The 20528-nt window shown below is 42.1% G+C and overlaps 1 protein-coding gene across 1 annotated transcript in view; it reads right to left on the reverse strand.

Annotated features, from left to right (window-relative positions):
* THBS4 (thrombospondin 4) overlaps positions 1–18771 on the reverse strand; it is a 38662-nt gene extending 19891 nt beyond the window's left edge. Inside the window, exons 1-7 of the mRNA XM_050330053.1 lie at positions 18621–18771; positions 14293–14496; positions 9989–10236; positions 8832–8937; positions 3588–3670; positions 2939–2990; positions 1469–1641 (exon numbers count right to left, since the gene is read on the reverse strand). Of these exons, the coding sequence (XP_050186010.1) occupies positions 1469–1641; positions 2939–2990; positions 3588–3670; positions 8832–8937; positions 9989–10236; positions 14293–14496; positions 18621–18708 (954 nt within the window). The 5' untranslated portion in view covers positions 18709–18771. The remainder of the gene's footprint in view (positions 1–1468; positions 1642–2938; positions 2991–3587; positions 3671–8831; positions 8938–9988; positions 10237–14292; positions 14497–18620) is intronic.
* Between the last annotated feature and the right edge of the window lie 1757 nt (positions 18772–20528).

A 20528-nucleotide genomic window follows, 5' to 3' on the forward strand; every position in this document is an offset into this window, starting at 1 on the left:
TGAGATCAGGTTTGTCATGTGGAGTGGTGGCATGAGGACGAAGGCACATCAATCTCCTGTGGCAGAGCCTGACTGCTCACAGAAAACCATGTTAACATCAAGCCACTATAAACCAGTTTCAGTCTGTTTTCCCATCACTGCTGTAATGGGTAGAGTTGCTCCAATCCTGAAAAGGGCAGAGAAGAGACTAATGCCATGCTCTGTCTCAGTTTGAAAATAGTTCAGAAAGCGAAGCCTATCCATTGTGGTGGGCTCCGCACAGGTTGGCTTCAGTCTCTCACCAGAGCTGTTTGTGGCATGAAACTCATACCAAACTTATCTTGGTTTCACCATTTGCCTTCACATTTCAGAGTTTCACCTCCATTTTTCTGCACCTTCTGTTGCAGCAGACACAGTTCATGCCATGTGAGGCAAAACAAGACACACTGCCTGCAGTTCAGGAAATGGCCACACTCAACCCACTTTCTCCCCCCAGTGTTTTTCAGACAAGTAGGGCACAGGACATCCTTCTTGGTGGTGGTCTACAGGAGGGAGCAAATAAAAGAAGCAGTCAAAGCATATCTCCTGTTGGCTAGGAAGGAGAAAAAAAGAATTGCTTTTGCTGTTTTACATCATTATTCTGGTACACTGCTAGTACTGTGTTATCCACAGGCACAGTTTATGACCTCACTGTGCTGGTTCCTCGGTCTACTACATCCAGGTGCTTTTCCACAAAAATTACTAAAGAGTAATGTCAAAAATCATCACACAGAAAAAATGTGGTGAACCTGTAAGTGGTTTTTTTGTTTCTGTGCCACATTCCAGTTAACACAGTTTTTTTAATCATTTAAGAGACTGTAAATTTATTAACTTAGTCCTCAATACAAGTAAGCTCTGAACTTCTAATATATAGCACAAGCAAATAATAGATTTAAGTACCATTATTGGATTTCAACACAAACACAAAGAAGCAAAAGGAACAATGACAATAAATGTTTATTTTCTTTCACAGACTTTTAGGGTAAGCCGGAAAAGACGGGTCCAGTTTGGGTTGAAGAAAAGATTTTGGTCTCCAAGGCATGAGTATGACATATGTCAGGAGCATGACAATTTAAAGAAGCAAAGCTCATTTTGACAAGTGCTTCTGCAGCCTGTAACACAAGCTACTCCATCTTCTTGTGGAATAGAAACAACTATGTCAAAAGTTCATTTTGGTTGGTTCTAATTTTGTTTTTTTTTTCCCAAACATTAAATTCCTTTAAGTGACTTCTCAACTCCCCAGAGTATTTCAAGTTTTTACACATATAACCTCCATGAAGTTGCAGCAACAGCAAAATAGGTATATAGAATCAAATCAGAATGAATTAATATTCACTGCGCAAGCAATCAGCAAATGCTGATGACAGCAAGTACTAGCAATGCATTAATATATATAAAGAAGTTATTTGTTTTGTTTTCTTTTTTAATTCACTGAAAGTCTATATTTTACCTCATCGATATCTGAGCATGTAACTCCATTTCCTGTGAGTCCTTCAGGGCAGGGTCCACATTGAAATCCTTCTGCTGTCTCCACACATCTCACTCCCCTAAAGCAGGAGTTAACTTCACATTTGGGTTTAGGGCGCCTAGGAAGCTGAGTTGGAAAACTCACAGTTCCCAAACCTTTAATGCAGAAAGAACAACCATTTCAGCGACTGAAAGAAACATTCATTATGACTTTCAGCTGGCAAACATTCTGAAGAAATCCCCAAGACACTTTGTGTCTCTGCACTGTGCTGTGGCTGAAGAGACTTTACACTGGGAATGGCCCGGGAGCTTGTTGTGTTCCCAACAAGGGGAGATTGATGCTATTTTTTTAGGTCCACATGCTTCTCCAATCTACGCATGGGAGTCCTCCTGCTAGGTTAGTCCCAGCACAGATCTGCTGCTGGTTAGGAGAGAAAACTCAGAAAGCTTGTGACCTCAGATGGCCCAAGGGACTGAAGTATGAGGGTACAAGTACAAGGCATTTCTCTGGCTAAATCAGCAACACTACCACTTCATAAGAAAAACAGGATTGTGGTTTCACAACAGCATCTCTGGAAGTCTACAAATAAGAATAATAAAGAAGCAGCAGCTGGCAGCCCACAAACACCACAGGAACATGCACATACATCAGTTTAGGTGCACAGAGACCAGCCCAAGGTCTTCTGAGAACTCTGGCAGGTGCTAAACCTTGGTAGAGATGTATGCAGGATTTAGACCTTTTCTTTGACACACATATGGGTTATCTTGCCTAGAGTTCAGTTTGAGTTTGGATGAGGCTTACAGACTAGACGAAATCAAGTAAAAGGTCTGATGCATTTAAGACCTTTTGTCCCACCCAGGAAGGGAGTATATTGGTTTTTATACTGACTGTATGCATGTCCTGATTATCACTTATGTAGGAAGGCCATGCAATGACATTTGGAAAAGTGTTTATTTGTTTCATATAGAGAAAAATCATGACTACCTTTTTGGGTCTTACTGTTGTTAGGGTGGACTGCCTCCTCAGAATTAGGAGAACTTCAGGTGGACTACATAGGATTTTCCTCAGACTGACAATACCAGCTAGAGCAGAACGTGATTCCTCCCTTGTCCTTCTACTAAGATTGTGCATGAGATATGTGGCACACAATGTCTCCCTCCACAGGAACATGTGGTATAGCTTTGTGGCAGAGCAAAAACCGACAGTACAGCATGAGTAACACTTTTTGGTTTAGTGGTGCTTTATCCCCCAGTGAGTGAGTGTCTGGGCTATGGAAGCTTTTTCCTCTAATGAAAATCTATTTTAAATTTGTGTTCAATACATCTAGAACTTTGGACATAGTATTTTTAAAAAAATGCTTCTTAGAAACCACATAAAGCTAACACAATCAATACCAGTTTTAAAACAACTGTGCATCTCATCTGAATTAGAAGCCTTAACAGGAATACTTACCACACGCTTGGCACTCAGCTATGGTATTTCTCAGAAAAGTTGTTTCTTTGACCTTGAGAATATAAAAAAAAAAACAAACCACCACATTATTTGGGTACAGGCAGTTCTGGTTTGCACCTGGCTGCAAGAAAAAACATTATTCCCCAAGATGCCACTCAAACCATGTAATGCCACTCAAACCTAGGTAATCTGTCTTAAATGAGATGCTCTTCATACTCCATAAAATTAAGGACAGTGATAATGGATGTACTTCAGTTCAGCCTTCATCAACAGGACCTTTAAGAATGACATATTTAATCAAAAGATGCCACCAGCAATTCCAGGTCTGACATCCACAAGCAATTGAAACAAATACAATTTCAGTTCTGGGCAACAGACCTACCATTATCTAACAGTGGGCTAGGACTGCTGCTCTAGCTCTTCACCACTTCAGACACAAAATTTTCTGGATCTGAATAAGCAAGTCCCCTACACTCCCACATTCAATGATTCTCCATAGCACAGAGTACAAGGACCTATATGGTTATTTCTTCTCCATTGTGTCACTCCTCCAAGGCAATGGACTCTACACAGGATTTTACTGCTCACATGAATTCTGCACTGACTCAGTCAAAGGGGCAAGCTTGGGATATTTCATACTATACAGTACCTGTTGTCTGAGGAGGTCTTTCACATCTACCAGTATTTGGTTCATCTGCATCAGCTGACCCATCAGCTGCCTACTATAATCACCTGCAGGGAAACAGCAATGAAAAAGAGTGCAAGACATAACTCCCCTTCCTTTGCCGAGGTAATTTCTGACATGTAAGATGGAAACACCATGAAGAGCCACGGTGGATACTCATTACTGTTACTTAAGCCCTGTAGGAATCACCACAGCAAACACGGTATTTATCTCAAATTTCTATAATGTAATTTGCATGAACTCAAGGCTTTTCTAGAACTGAACTCCATGTATATCACAGAAACGGGCAAAGCAGAAACCTCTCCACAGAGAGAAACAAGATTGTGATTTTCCTGCCATTATTTCAGTGCCAAGGCTCCCTAAGGCAACTAATGCCACTGGTATTACTGCCCCCAGACCAGCAACCCTATTTCAGTATTTCAATACTGGGTATCTGTGATAACTTGTCTGGAGCAGGAGTACAAGGCTGAGGCATGAAGTGTATGTGCATACAATGGAAGACATCCTGCATAAGTGCATTCCATGTCACCACAACTGATTAGTAGACATTTTTCAAAGTAGAGGTACCCAGATTTCTGAGCAAGCTCACTGGGAAGCTCTGACCACCCACCAACAGCACCTGCACTGAAAAACAGTGCTTTTAGTAAGTGCAAGTCATTTGGCTTTTCTTCTGAAAAGCAGCTCATCACACTGTACACAAGTTTCATGGCTGCATTTGCTCCTGGTCTCACAAAACTCAACACACTACCCAGAACAGGGTCACAAGAATGGCAAAGGATCTGGAGGAGAAGCTGTATGAGGGAGTGGCTGAGGTCACTTGGTCTGTCCAGCCTGGAGAAGAGGAGAATGAGGGGAGACCTCATTGCAATCTATAACTTCCTCGTGAGGGGAAGTGGAGAGGGGAATTGGAGAGACAGGCACCGATCTCTTCTCTGTGGTGACCAGTGACAGAATCTGAGGGAATGGCCTGAGGTTGTGTCAGGGGAGGTTTAGGTTGGATATCAGAAAAAGATTCTTCACCCAGAGGGTGGTTGGGCACTGAAAAAGGCTACACAGGGAAGTGGTCACAGCACCAAGCCTGACAGAATTCAAGAAGCATTCAGATGATACTCTCAAGCACATGGTGTGACTCTTGTGGATGGTCGTGTACAGGGGCCAGGAAATGGACTCGACAATCCTTGTGGGTCCCTTCGAACTCAGAATATTCCGTGATTCTATGACCTCACGCCAAAACCAGTTCTCAATACCAAAGTAACAAAAAAGACGTCTAAGACAAGACCAAAAGTTACATCTGTAATGAGCCATAAGAAAAGGACCAGAGCCATCCAAGATGTTCACATGATATTCTTACCTGTTAAATGAAATAGTGCTTTTGAGCCAGTGACAGAGGAGAAGCAGAGAGCATATTTAGCACAGTAGCTTGCTGTTCCTTCTATTTGTTAATTGCTTCTGAGTTTGTACCTCTCTCAAGCAGATATTTGTTTACTTCTCTAAGTCTCTATTTAAAGACAAACTTCAAAAATATATGCTCTTTCAAATCTAGGTAGGCAGGATATTTTTATATTATGCCAAATAGCTTCAGGGAGGTTTATTCACATGTTATTTTTGTGAGTACTGAAAGCTTATATGAAAAATGCTTCTCTTAACGTTTACCTCATTGTTTTGTTCTTCAAAGCATGCCTAACTGTTTCCAAACATTCTACTGGGAACTGTCCAACTCTCCACATACTATGTTTTCTTCATTTCAGATTTTCTCATCAAAACACTGAACAAGTTTAAAATCACCTATTCGAGAACCTGCCTCTGTTCTAGTCCCTACCTTGCCTTATTTTTATTTGGAGGACAGTAGCAGGACACAATATCACAGTAATTTTAGAATTCCATAGTGGAACCTGGCACACACCTGTTGTTGTTTTACTTATTGGTTCTTTTCTTAAACAAAGACTGGTTTATGCATTATTGATTGAGATTCCAACAGTAGGCCCCACCTGCAGCAGAATAACCAGCGTTCAGGGATAAGAACTCAGAGAGGCCTTTAAGGGAGCTGTGAACCCAAAATATCTTGCAGGGTGGTTTTTCCCAGGAGCATGCAGGTTAAGCAAAAGATACCAGCCTCAAGCTGTACAGATAACTGGTCCCACCATCCACACTCCATCCCATTAAGGTAACTCCCCAGTTCAGCTAGTCCCTAGCTTCATACTCTGAGTCAGTAACCACACGAATAACAGAATAGCTTTCGTGGTAGTAATTAAGTTCAGAGACAGCTCTGAAGTATTACTGTCCAACAGGGAAACTGAAGTCCCTTGACACATTCATTCTCTGTAAGACTGAAGTCATGTCAGGGAGCCACCCTGTCTTTCTCTTGCCAGGACCTTGCAGTACAGAATCATAAAATGGTCTGGTTTGGAAAAAACCTTTAAAGATCATCTAGTCCAACCTCCTGGCCATGTCAGGAACATGTTTCACTTGACCAGGCTGCTCAAAGCCCCATCTAGCATGGCCTGCAACACTTCCTGATGGGGCATCAGCAGCTTCTCTGGGCAAACTGTTCAAGTACAGGACCTTGGACTTAGAGCAAGCAACTAGCTTCACTGCACTGCTAATTGGCCCAAACAGGGCAAATGCATGTGTAAAAACATGTGTAACTGCAGGCCACCGTGGAATGCCTCAAAGATATTTCTTCTAGCTCTCTTGGGTCCAATACTGCTCAAGAAACACACTTGCCCCCATCTGGCAAAGTCAGAATCCTGAATTATCATTCAAAGAGAACAGTATTCGTAGAATCATACAACATTCTGAGTTGGAAGGGACCCATAAGGATCATCGGGTCAAACTCCTGGCCCTTCATGGGACAACCCCAAGGATCATACTATGTGCCTGAGAGCATTGTCCAACTCTGGGGGACTGTGGTTACTTGGCCAGAGATCCAGCCATGATTAAAGTATGGACGATGGCTGACAAGAGAACAGTTTCCTGTCAGTCTGTAATCCTCCACCAAAGAAGCTATACGTACAAGTTGCATGTGGAATTAGGAAGAGGCAGGTTCGAAGTAAACAGGAGGAGATATCTCCTCAGATATGGTAAATTTCTTGCCAGGAGACAATCTTGATTGTGCATTCAAAACTGACAGGACAGATATATGGAAGAAAACATATATTCAGTACAAAACACAGAGACTTCATCACCACGTTGAGAGCTCTGAATGAAGTGAACTGCTGGAGAATAGGGGAGCATGCAGAGAAAACCACACTAGAAGTCCACTCCCTTCTATGCTTGTCCTTGGACCTACATTGACATACTGTCTCTAACAGCAGACAGGTTAAAAGAACCTTTAGTCTTGTGCAACACAGCTATTTTTTATACAGTTTCTCTGGTTCAGGTACCCTACACAAACCAGACAACCTCCAAAGATCCCTTCTGACCTGAATGATTTTGAGATGATTACATGCAGCGTACTAATCTCATCTACCAAACCCAGGGCATCTTACACTCTATTTTCCTATCCAAACAGGAGGATCCAAATACACAGGTTCAACAACAGGTTCATATTCTCATCTATACTGCTTAGGTGTCTCAGCCTCACACACTGATCATGGAGGGAATGCTGCTGCCAAAGCAGTGAGCAATAACCAGGCACACAGTGAAAGCCATGTACAGCTATTCAGGCCCTAAGCACTGCCAAGGATTTTCCAATTAATATGAAAGCACACACTTTTACCAAGATACATAGGTCTCACACCCCTATACAGCTAAACATTTGCATTCCAACTTTTTCTGGCTGAAGGCAAAACTGTGGTTATCTGATATATTGCTCCCATAAAAGGGTATCATGAAGAATACACAAAGTGCAAGGCAGCTGAGTTAACACTGCTCTTGGAACACCTGAACCTTTTCCTTTGGTGAATCTGATTATGCAGACTTCAAAGGTATTCACGTGAGTTGTCTTTTATTATTATTAATGATACTGATTCTACTTGAACGTTATAAGCAACTGAATTTGAGAGGCTAAGCCATATGAAGGCAGCCATAGAGGACAGTATCTGTCTGTATTGCTACCATTTGCATCATTGATTTGTGGGCAAAAAGTTACAAATGAGAAAGCTGCTGTAACCTGGAACCTCATATGTTCTCATATAGAAGTTCAGTGTCTTGTCTGTATTCTTATCAAAACCAGCAACACTGCAGGGTATAGGTTTGGTGGGGGGAACAGCATAGGGTGTGAGAAAGAAGAACTTCTCATGGATCCTATTTCAAACCTTGACCTCAGTTTTCTCCCCATGGTTGTCACATATTAACATATTGCACACACAGCATGAAGCCGTTCTTCTCCCTCACATCCACAGCAGAAAGGCAGATGGACAGGAACGAGGAAGGGTTAAAGATGGGGCAGCCTAGCACAGGTTTTCTATGTCCAGATGTCAGGAAGCACTCTTGCCTAACATGGGGGATTGCCCTTGAGGGACAGCCCTTGAGAATGTGCAGGAACTAGAGTAACCTCAGTTCCTTCTTTTCCTCCCTGTTCCCAGCTCAGTCTCCACAATGCTCAGCACAGGCAGAAAAGGAATTGGTTTTAAACCACATGTCCACTCCAGTCGATGACAAAAGCCTTGGCTAACTTGTGGCAGGACTAGTGTCTGCCTTGCAATGGCTCTTCCCACATGGACTTACAGGTTCTGTAGCTGTAGCACAAACATGTTCTTCAGCGTCCTGTGACCTTGTTCACACCTTGCTCCTCCCCTCTTGGGGACAGTCCAATGCTCAACAGAAGATGAATACTGGACATGAGGATAAGTACACGGATAGGTCTTGCAACGCCATCCATCTACCTATTTTCATAAAGCCTGTAGCAATGTATCACATTTAGGACTACTTTCTATCTGCAATTGTCTGCAAGTTGAATACTTAAAATATTATTAAGCTGACACAAACACATCATCTTCCAAATTCACACACACATCCACATCACTCCCAACTTAGGCTAAAAAGTTCTTTTAATCATTACAGACTTCTTCACTAGGACAGCAAATCATTGCTTTATCAACAGCAACAGTGACTGTTTTCAAACTGAGCTACGTCTAAAACATTGACAGAAATTATCATGTCTATAATTCAATTTTTATTACTTGGCTATAAAGCTCCATATTGTTAACATTCATCATATTACTGGTATCGTAAGGAACAATTTTAACTCCTGGTTGCAGGTCTTACCAGTGTACTGAGGTACAGGCTCAATTTGTTGAAGAAAACAATCCTGCAGGTTCCCCACTTCAGCAAAGGTTCCTCCAGTTACCAGCTTCAGCTCATCTAGTGTATCCTGGGCTCACAAGAAAAACAGAGTTCATAGTTGGGGTACAACAACTGAAAAAAAATAGGAAATCTCAGACAAAGTAATTTTTTTTTTTAAGAGAGGTATTCCACTTTCTACACATGAAGGACTTCTACACTGTTCACTTCAGGGCCATCTATCACCATCTGAAGTGTATAAAATCCCTAATCATTGCCTTGAAGATTTTCCCATAGCTGTGGTTTTGATTTCTTTTTTACTGTTCAATGCATATGATCTCACATAATAGGAAGTTCACATATTTAGGTATCTGTGGCATATGATTTTTTTTAAAGTGAATCCAAAGCAGTCTTTTTTCCCTCCTCTCAAACAGGTATACATTCATTCCAGGAATGTGGGTACCTCAGTTATTCTCCATACAAAAAGGCTCATTTTTAAGCCTGCAATGACACAAAGGGGGCAGACTGCCTTGCACCTTCCAATGCATAGTTTTGATTAATGATGATAGAAGATGCTGAAGAAGTCACTGTTTATGCCAATAGGGAGATGACAGGAAGCTGTGCCAACTCCTGGTTGGCAGACAGAAGAAGAAAAGCTGTTGTAGTCAAACAGATGAAGATTGCACTCTGGTACCCTGGGAGTACTCCCTTTCTTTTGTCTTTTTTAGTCCCTGTGGCTTATTATGACGAGGAAAGCCCTATACTCAGTCAAGCATTGCTCACAGTGAACAGCTGATGAAGAAATGCCCTTAGTCTATCTGCTAAGTCTTGCAAAAAGTCCAGTCCCCAAAAAACACCTATACTGAAGTGAAGGAGGCAGTAATTTTTTGGGTTTCACTTAAAAAGCTAAAAACTGCGTTTAAAACAAATAGCAGAATTATTACAGGGTTCACATAAGCTAAGATTTCACCTGTTCCACAGAAGTTATATTTACATTTATTTCACAATTTAATGTCAAATATTACTGAAGCACTATTGTACAGAGCTTGGCTGCTGCAAGAGCTGAGGTCTGAATTCAGTGATCCAGAGGATTGCTCGTCCTCCCTCAAAGTGTTCAGCCTATTCCCAGTTTTTGTGCTCACCTGTGGTTTCTCCTGGAAAATACGCAACTCAACTACCACCAGCTTCTGAGACAGTGCTGAAAATGGTTTTGGCAGGTCCTCAATGGCACCTACGTGCAGGCAGTCCAGATACAACTCTATTGTGCTCAATCCCTGCTGCAGACCACTCAGCCACAAGATGACAGCATGGGGCTTCCCATCAGCCAGCTGGACGTTGCTAAAGATCACGGAATTCAACCTTCCATCACTCTTCAGATAGCGCAGCACCACTAGGACAAAATACACAGAAGGACTGTCAGAAGGTAGGAGACACCCAAGGCTAATCAAGGAAGATCCTGTGGAAATATTCAATTGTTCTGTTATTTTTCCAAATATCAGCTTTTGTAAATGCATCCCATATGCAGCCATAACGGTAATAATAAATGGGACATCAACTCAGAGCAGCACTACCAGGACTCTTGCATGACTCCCTATTTGTAAAGAACTGCTGCCTGCACAATGTTTTCCATTGCTTTGTCATGCCTCTCTAACTGGTTTAACAAATGTCGCTTTACATCATGTGCCAAAATGCAAGAGGTAAAGTTACAGGGTGCAGCAGGTAGCCTCCAGTCTGCACTTCGGAAGGTACATATCTTATAGACCTAGAAATATTCTGTAGCAGAAATGTATAACTAGAAAAATCAGTTTCAGTGATGCATATAGCAGTCAGTGAAGCCATCTAACAGTGTATCCAAATACACAATTAAAGAAACCAAAGGAAGCACGATCCCTGCACTTCTCTATAACAAATGGTAAAAACAAAAATTTAACAAAAAAGATATAATGCAGAAAAGACATTTCCCACCCCTGAAGATGACTAAGCCCCTTCGCAATTCTTTTTAAAAGCATTAGTGAATGCTTTTAAAATCCAACAAAAATTCTCATTTTATTAAGTAAAATGCACCATGAATGCTTTTAAAAGCATTAGTGAATGCTTTTAAAATCCAACAAAAATTCTCATTTTATTAAGTAAAATGCACCATGAAAGACCACAACAGCAGACAAACAAATACTCTTATAACAAATACTTGCTGCATAATACTGAAAAACCATCCCTTTCCTGAGGAAATTGGATCAATAAGCTAGGATCTGCAAGCTAAATCTCTTAGACCAGCTAGCTGGTTCTCTCCACAAAATCTCTCCCTGGCTCTCCAACTGCATGTCTGCAAAAGCAAGGAGCCAAGCACATCTGGACAGCCCATAACCACCCTAAAGTATCAGACAGATCCTGTTTCAAAGATCCCACTGATCACTAGCCTGCACATCCCTTATTTCCTGTGGGTAAGAGTCACATGCATGAGGAGTCAAGCTGCACAGTTGCTAGGCACCTAAACAGTTAAGTGCTGGCTCTTGTGAACACCTGTTTGAAGTTCACAGAAGGCTGCTGTTGCATCAAGTGAAAGCTCAAAAATGGCCTGACACAAGGTCAACTAAAAACTGTGGACATAAACCAGGGAAAAGCTCTTACTATTTTTGGAGTAATAACACCTATTTACTGAAACCATTCAATTTCTGTTCATTTAACAAATTATATTGTCAGCTCCCCACTACTAATGTAACTGCTTTGATGCTGTGATACCTCTGTTTGTTGGTGACTTGAGGTACTGCGCACACGCTCCATATAATTTTTCTAATTGCTCAGTCTCGTGATTAAAAAACCCCCAGATTTATACCAGCATGAATGGGGCAGGGTACATCTCCACCTTTAAAATCTGTGCTAGTGCTAGAGCCTCAGCAGCTGTGACCAATATCAGGAATGTTTTCACTGCTATGTCAAAACACTGCCAGAGCTGAGATTTCCGCAAAGGTGCGTGTGGTCACCAGTAACTTGCTAAAAGGTAGCATTCCTTGGCAAACTCAAAGATCGAGCAAAACAGAGTAGATTTCAGGTATTTTATTTATGTGAATATTACACATGCCTGGTCATATAAAAGGTAAGGTCTTTGGATCTAGACCCTGCTTTCAGAGTGACCAAACACAACAGTAGCCTAGAGAAAGAAAGAGGAGATGGAGGCAGAGCCCAGAATGGACCCTGCCAGAATAGTTTCAGGACAAGGAGCAAACAGCCTTGGAAGAAGGATCAACCATTTTTTCCTCAGCCAAAGCCAAATATCCATCTGTTAAACCAGAGTAGGCTTTTGAAGAGAGATTTTTTTTTAGATCACAGCCTCCAGCTGTATAAGATTTAACTCATCCAAGCCCCTGCAGTACATGTTTGCTGCTTGAATATTTTACAGACACTCATGAGAGTGCCACCTGTACTGCTTAAGAAACAGATTTTCAATTAAACTACCACTTCTACCAGCAAATAAGAGCTGCTTCACAGAACTGTTAAATTACAACACTTCTATGCATTAACTGCTGTTTGCTCCACACAGAAAGCACATTGGTCTAGTCAAAACAAGTTGAGCCACTACTCAGTGATTTATACCTGTGCTTTTAAAAACATTTAGGCATTACAAAGATGTTACTATCAGGTATACCACAACAAATTCAGAACACTTTAAGGATAACTAAGGCCTGCTTTGAGCTCCTTAGATCACATTTGGATGCATAAGTGGAAATACCATGCAGAAGAAGTAATGCACTTATGCATTCTTCCAAAACTGTAGATAGTTAGACCGTGCATTTTGCTGAGACACCAACACTGGCTCATCATTTAAGTGATGATGTCCAGTCTCGTGAGGATCATAAACAGCCCCCACACTCCATATTTTCAGCTCACATGACAATCTCCTGGATGCATTTTAACTTGTTGTACAAAGTAGCCATATGGGATCCTTGACACCTGGGGAGAAATCACATGTGAAAACACAGCCATATGACTTGAACAAGGTGCTCTAAGATAATAAGAAGGCAAAGAGATCCAAGAAACAGTCTTGTAGTAAAAAGTCTCCCTCTGTTTAGTCAATCCTTTACATCAGATATGTTACATCTACTCAACACCAGTCACTGACAGGACAAGTTGCTTCATGCTGCCCTTCTATATACCTTTGCTGTGTTCGTCCTGTCACAGAAGCTTCTCAAAGACCAATATACTGAGAAAAAACCAAAAGAAGCCATGTTACCTTCCATCAGAAAGTTTTTTAAGTGTGTTAAAGTTTATCAATAGCCATCAGACCTGCAGGTATTCCTGAAAATCAAAAGAAGAGTTTGATATGTTCAAACTCTTATTAAGTTTAGAGACGCATTTGTTTGCATTCCTATATATACATACAACATTTACACACATAATTCTTTGTGTGAGAGCGGGAGAGAGGGAGTATGTGCGATCTACCGTTTATTCAGCAAATAAGTCAGACAGTGTTAGGAACTGCATGACACTTACTGATAACACTGTGTCACCATGTATTACCCACTGTTAACCCACACAGAGCTCTTATTCCCTGACTAAGGAGGATTTTGTCAGACTTGATTAAACTACCAATGTTTTATCTAATTCCTTCCCTTACAATTGCCAACCAAAAGGTGTGCTTTTCTTCAGCATATTGAATAATTTCCCTATGCATATACTGAAATTTCTCAATAGAGTTTCACAGTATATTGGACTCAGCTGCCCAATTACAACACTTGTGCTAGCATGTTATCATAGCAATGGTGAAGTCAGTAGAGTAACAATAATGTACATAATTCAACAATTTTTTGCTGAACCTTAAAATTGTTGTATATCCTAGATCTGGTTTAGAGACCAGTGAAAGCTCTCTATTTCTAAAAATCAGCTGAAGTTCCAACTCAGACTCCTGATTAACTGATTCCAATAAACAGAGAACAAACACTTTCATTCACCCAAAAGATTCTGTAAGTGCTGGGAATGTTTGTCTTGCATAGTCACATCTAACCTCCAGGGTCAGCAGAACAAGAACCTGCCTTTCATATGCATGAGGCAGCATGTGTGTGTGTCCCTCGAATTCCTGAGTAATAAGAACCAGTGATTGCCCCAAGGGGAAAAAGGAAAAAAGAAAAGGAAATAAAAACCCAACCAAAACTGACTCCTTTCTCCATACTCTATGTTTTTTTCCTTCTTTCGTAGCAGTGCTCAGAGCAAGCATCACAGTCAAGTGGAGATACCAGGTGATTGTCCAGTAAGCTTCCCCTGGCCAGGAGAGAGCAGCATCGAGAAGGAAAGAAATGAGAACAGGAGTGAGAGTGGATATGAAAGGTGACAGCATGCAACAGGAATGACTCAAGCACAAAGGTTAATCACACATTTGTCAACATCCATCTGTGACACACCAGTAGCTATGGATCCAACACTAGTTTTACCATACATATTCGAAACAACTCACCTTTATTCATCCGTCCCATTACCGTAAATTCAAAATGTTTGCTGTTGTCAGCTGATGAATACAGGCCAAAAATAGTGGCTGTGCTCTTTGGCTGCAGTTTGAACGTTGAAAGCAAGTACATTTCATTCAGTGTAGGATCCCCAAATGCTTGTTGCAAGAAGTTTGGCATCACTCTTTTGTTGGAATATGGAAGAAGATCAAAAACTGGAAAAAAAAAAAGAAGCAAATTTCAACAGCTATTTAAATATAATAATGAACAAAGAAGAACATAGTCTGAAGCCACTCACATGTGACCACACACCCTTTGTTATTTTCATATGGATGCTTTGACCTACCTAAATTAGTACAAACCAAAAAGTCATCAATAGGATGATCAACTCTGAAGATTATGTATTTCAACCTGGAATGGACATCTTAAGCAACCTGGTCTAGTGAAAGATCCCTGCACATGGCAGTGAGTTTGGACTAGATGGCCTTTAAAGATGCCTGCCAGCTAAAACTATCCTACAATTCTACCAAAATATCATCTAGAATTTGTTGCAACTGGTACTATTTTAGCAACTTTTACTTTCCAAAGGAACTATTGATAACTTACTAACATAGAAATACCTAATCTTCAAATTGAGACACTTAAATATTTTCAGGTAGATCTCTAAAATTCTTCTCTTCTGAGAATGCACTTTACAGAAAGCTTTTTAACCTACTTCTGCTTTCATCAATCCAGATGTTTGTGTTCATGTATCATTTAGTCAAAGGATTCAGCATTAAAATCTTCAGACAAATTTCCAGAGTACTTATCCTTTGATGGCATTTGCAGGGCACCATTTAAAATGCTAAAAAGCCAGGTAAGCATTATTATGTTCACAACCTGTTTCTCACTTCACTGACTTTTCAGAAGAAGTATTATATAAATAAGACTCATCTTTCTCTTCTGGTACAGAAAACAAAGAAATACAGTCCTCACAAAAAAAAAAAATTACCCTGAAGGGATAGTGAAAGCTGTTTCAAATTTTTATTTCAGTTTTTCCTCAATGCATCAAGAAAGAGTCTATGGTTATACTTGTACATATGACAGCAATGCCCCTTATGATACTGAGACAACAGAAAACTGGGGTTTTCCTCAATGTTCCTAAATCCATGATGTCTCCAAACTCAATAAACTATTCCATTAGTTTCTTGATTATCTCCTACTTCAACCACTGCAATTAAAGTAGTAAATATATTATATTCTTGCAATAAAGTCTGATAAACGATTATGCACAAGAACTATTTAAATATAAGGGCATACTTAGCCACTGTATGCCACTGCCACTCCATAGGCCTGTCATGGCTGGGCCATATTTTCCTCCCACACCAGCACAGTAGAAGAGAAGAGCTACAACACCAGGCAGATGGCAAAGGCACATGACAGTACATTGTGCCTTACCTTGATTCAAGTTTGTGGTTGTACTACTAAGTTTAGTTTCCCAGGCTGAAAAAACAGTGGATCATTGCAGGTGAGTCTTGTCTACACAGTATGACCTCAAAGCTGTCATCATCTACTGAGGTGATGAGGTCATCCTACTGATCCAGAGCTTCCATACACTACAAGCAGGAAAAGACTGAAAAGCACTTGGAGGACAACCACATGGGCACACAGACCTACCCACAGACATGTGGGAAACCCTGTTCCCTTATAGTAGAGCATGGGTTCATTGCTCATTCTGGAGCATCCATTCATCTAGACACTAATGTTATTCCCAAAAAGAGAAAAATGGCAATTTTCCCCTTTTTCTCATGAAGCCATTGAAATACAGATCACCACTGAAGTCTATACTTGTACTGAGTCCAAGGATCTGATGACTATCATGAGTTTTCAGAACACAACAGAAAAAATGTAAGGCATGTGATTTGCATGCACTAGTAATACTGTTGTCAAACAAGTAAGAAACACATCTTAGAGGACAGACCTTGTCAAAAGACACCTCTCTCATTCAGTTTACATTTACAGCATCCCAGAACAACCACTGGGTTACCACCAGTAACCCAGGCAGCAGATGCAAAAGTCTGGATACTTCATTACATTTACTGCAGAGAGAGCAAACCAAGCACCCACCCACTCAAGAGACTGAAACACAGGTTACTATTTTTTTTGGAAGAGACACTTTTTCTAGATCACAGCCTCCACCTGTATAAGATTTAACTCATCCAAGCCCCTGCAGTAAAATGCTGTAAAAATGCTTTTTACAATGGCATTTTACAAGTCAAAATCATTCAAAAAATACAGCTGTGTTTTCTCTGCCAGAGCAATGAAATACAATACTTAAGCCTTTGAGAGCATGAAATATAGCTGTAATTTATGTCCAATTCTTCTAGGTCTACTGTCTGAATTTATATCAATTCCCGTGAAACTAAATAATATATGCTAAGGTCAAACACTTAAAAATGTTATAAAAGTAATGACTAAACACTGGGAAACATCTGTCTAATGTTACAGAAAACATCTACTGAAATTTTTGAAATTTGCATATTTAAATGAAAACAAACTGGTTTGGTAGTTGCATTCTAGAGAGTACATTTTCTCAGCCATGTCTCTTGGGATACCTGCACAATCTACAGTATGTAGATGCAGTATGTAACCAGATCCATCTAAGCACAGCTTACACACGTTAGCAAATGTGGCTAGTGGAAGAGCAATGGGGTTATGAAAACTTATTTTACATCCTTAGTAAAGCTGGCAGAGAGACAACTCTTAGGTGTTACGGAGACAATTGCTTGTTTGGAAGAAACAGGTAAAAAAGACCCACAAGGATTTCATATTTTATTTTCTGAAGAGTCTCTTCCTTCCTGTCCCTGGAAAGGCATACTTGAGACCAAATGGACAGAAAAGGACTGCCGAAGCTGAAAGACATAAGCAGCTGGTTTCCATTCATGCAGTGAGAGTGATGACTCCGCCATGGCTCCGAGTACAAGCATGCATTCTCACCAGGCTAAACTGAGTCCACTTGTGAGACAGATCAGGAATTCTCTCCCCTACCTTCTTTCTGTGGTTTTTAGAATGGGGCTGCTCTCCTTCCTATGAAAATGCTAACAAGGCATGAGCTACACCATGAGAGAGTGGCAGAATGCTCTTTGGAGATCTGCCCCAAAACATCTACAGGTGGAACCTAAAGGACATGATGAGAAGCCCTAGAAGGAGAAGTATGGAGGAATGAATTTAGTGGCACAGGAGAAGATGGAGCTCAAACTAAAACATCCCTTCTTTTCCTTAACTCCATTGCCACGTCACACCAGCTTTTTGAGACCATCCAAGTTAGTTCTCCAGTCGCAGCTAACCATAATAACTGCAAATGTAAACACTGCTCCACTGCTGTTCAGCACTTTTCAAGGTAATTAATGATGGCTTAGACATCTGGAGTGAAACCCTAACCCCTTCCCCCCCTTGAGATAATTTCTGACAGAATTCAAGAAGGTGAAAACGTCATACGCTGAGTAGGGTTTTTCATTGGCTACTGCCCCTAACAAGTTGAAAACCTGCCCTTTTGGGGCTTTTTAATACAGCAATATCCGACTTTTCAATGCAACCATTTTCTGAGATGTTTTTACATCATGAAGGACTTTAACAAAGGCTTTTTGGAAATGCAGGTGAATTACTCTGATTGGCTTTAGATCTGCTTAAGTAAGGAATAAACGATTAAAGTCCCAAACATCGTTCGGTAAGGCAAACGAAGGCGTTAAAAACGCAGACACAACCAGGAGCAGCTTTAAGACTCCCGGAGTGGCACTAAATTAGGGTTTCTCAGTAGCCGAGCTGGTTGCAGTCGCAAGCTGCTACCGGAGAGCGATACCACCCACTTTACTCAAGCTCTAAAATATAATGGCTCCTGACTTACTACGTGCATGACATTGCCACAGCAATGCTGGGTTTAAAAGTACCACTTTTTCTATGCACTTTACTAGGTAATAGACTTTTCCTGGCGAGTTTTCACGGCTTAGCAATTCACTTCTCATTCATGAGAAGCTGCAACCGAAAGAGCGCTCTTCAGACGCTCCACACACCCCTAGAAAAAACACTTTTTTGCTGATTGCAGGGGAGCGGCTGCACGGCGACCTCCTTCGCTGCCCAGCGCCAGTCCCGCGGTGCCCAGCACGGCGGGTGGACGACGGGACAGGTCCGCGGGCGCGCCCTGAGCCCCGACGACTCCGGCTCCTCTCGCACATGTATAGGTGGTCCCGTTGCCTACCAGCCAGGGCTCCCGTCGGAGGGCAGAGGACGGGACGCTGCAAGCATTCTCTAATGGAAGAGGGGAAAGGAAATCTCGCCGCAGCCGGGGGAAAGGACCCCTTACCTCGCGGGGCGGGCGCGGCGGCGCGGCCCGGGCAGATCTGGAGGGCGAGCGACAGGAGCAGCATCGCGGCGCCGCGCTCGCACCCCATGGCGGCCGCGGGCCGGGCAGCACGGCGAGGAGGACGCGATGCTCCTCGCCGGCGCCGCCGTTTAACGGGGCGGACCCGGGGCCGGACACGGACTCCGCCAGGCGAAGGGCCATTGGCCGGGGCTACCCCCGGAGGCGGGCGGGGGCCGCGGCGGGGGTGGCCGAGCCCTGGGATTGAACATGCGGTAGCGCGCCGTCGGGGGCCGAGCCGGGAAAAATCGGCATCGGGGGCGGGGGTGGAGCTTGGACGCAGCGGGAGATCCTGTCACCGGCCCCCAAAATCAACACCTGTGGGGGATCGTGGCTAGAGTGTGCCCTTTCAGGAGTCCTGGAAATTGAAATGTGCTTAATAGCTTTGAATTCATAGCATCATAGAATCGTTTAGGTTGGAGAAGACCTTTAAGATCATTGAGCCCAACTGTTAATAAGCAGCTATGCTTACTATCAGTCACGTGAAGATGGCCCCAGAAGTGTTCTTTGAGAGTCAGTAAGAGCTCTGTCAGTTCAGGAGTGACAGCAAGTCCAGCACTGTTGTGAGCAGCCCTTTTGGGAACCACCAGCCTGGTGAGTGAGGGAAGTAGGAGAGCTCCAGCAGCATGAAGATAATGCAGCCATGTTCATCCGGTCCTGCTAAGTGCAGGACACTTAACTTTGAGGCTGGCACCTCCAACAATTACAGCATCATTATACTTTAAAACTTCTTTTACCTCTCTTTCTATGTTCCTGTGTGTTTCTATGTTTCTATATGACGTTTATGTGTCTTCTGCTAATAATACAGCCATTGTCTTTGCAAAGCCTTCTCACAAGTTTCTCTGCCTGCTCTGCAGATCAGGTGCTGAGTCTCAACTTTTAGGGTTTTGCATATATTAGAAGAATAGATTCTCTCTCGCACATATGCTAAATCAAAACAAATGAGAATGCTCCGGTGTGTAGACTTGGTCTTGGTGGGAATTTAAATACTCCACTTTTCCTAACTGAAGAATGGCACTAAAAAGGGTCATGCAGATTGCAGACTGGAGCAAATTTGGTTTCTAGAAGACTGACTAACAAAGAGAGTTATCTGCTCCTCTATTTCATTTAAAGAGCTTAGGAGCATTGGGAGTGCTCAAACTGACCAGGCTGACACCAAATTTGATGAAGCTTGTTTGTTTTATCAAACCCTCAAACCCCCAAACCTGGTAACTTAACCAAAGTCATTTTTTAAAAAATCTGACCTGCTTCATTCAACTACAAAAATTTTCAGCATTGTGTGTGCCCTCAGGATGTCACTAACCCATTGTTTGTCCTCTACTTCAAAAAATTCTAGCCTCTGCAATGCTGATGTTAAGAAAGCACAGGTAAAAGGGTGCTAGTGAGAAACAGCAGCACATGATGGGCTTCCCAACCTGCTGCACAGCCCTCTCTTTCCTGTACCTCCCTTTATGCCTCAGCCCTGCAGAGGAAACTGTCACATCAGAAACTCAGGAAGCCATGTTTGGTCTCCTTGCAGATTGCTATTCACATGTAGTTGGAAAAGTTGGAGCTGTCTGGTGTTATTTACATCACAAAAAGTAGGGCAACAATAGAAGGGAAATTTTATGTTAAGTGAGCAAAGTAGTGTTGATTAATGTTGTGTCACATTAGGGTTGGTGCATACAGCTAACGAGCACCACAGAGAACAGTCCTTGGGGGGCTCATTGTGTGCGAGGCAAGACACAGCATGCTGCAGGGCTGCGGCTGCTGAGCACATTGTGCAGGGTCTGCTGGAGCAGCTGTGCCCCTGCACAGAGCACTGCTGTGGGCTGCTCTCCAGCACAGGCACAGTGAGATTTCCAATACCTT

Source organism: Myiozetetes cayanensis, unplaced genomic scaffold (genome assembly GCF_022539395.1).
Source record: "Myiozetetes cayanensis isolate MyiCay16 unplaced genomic scaffold, myiCay2020 scf4, whole genome shotgun sequence".
Classification (NCBI taxonomy): Eukaryota; Metazoa; Chordata; class Aves; order Passeriformes; family Tyrannidae; genus Myiozetetes; species Myiozetetes cayanensis.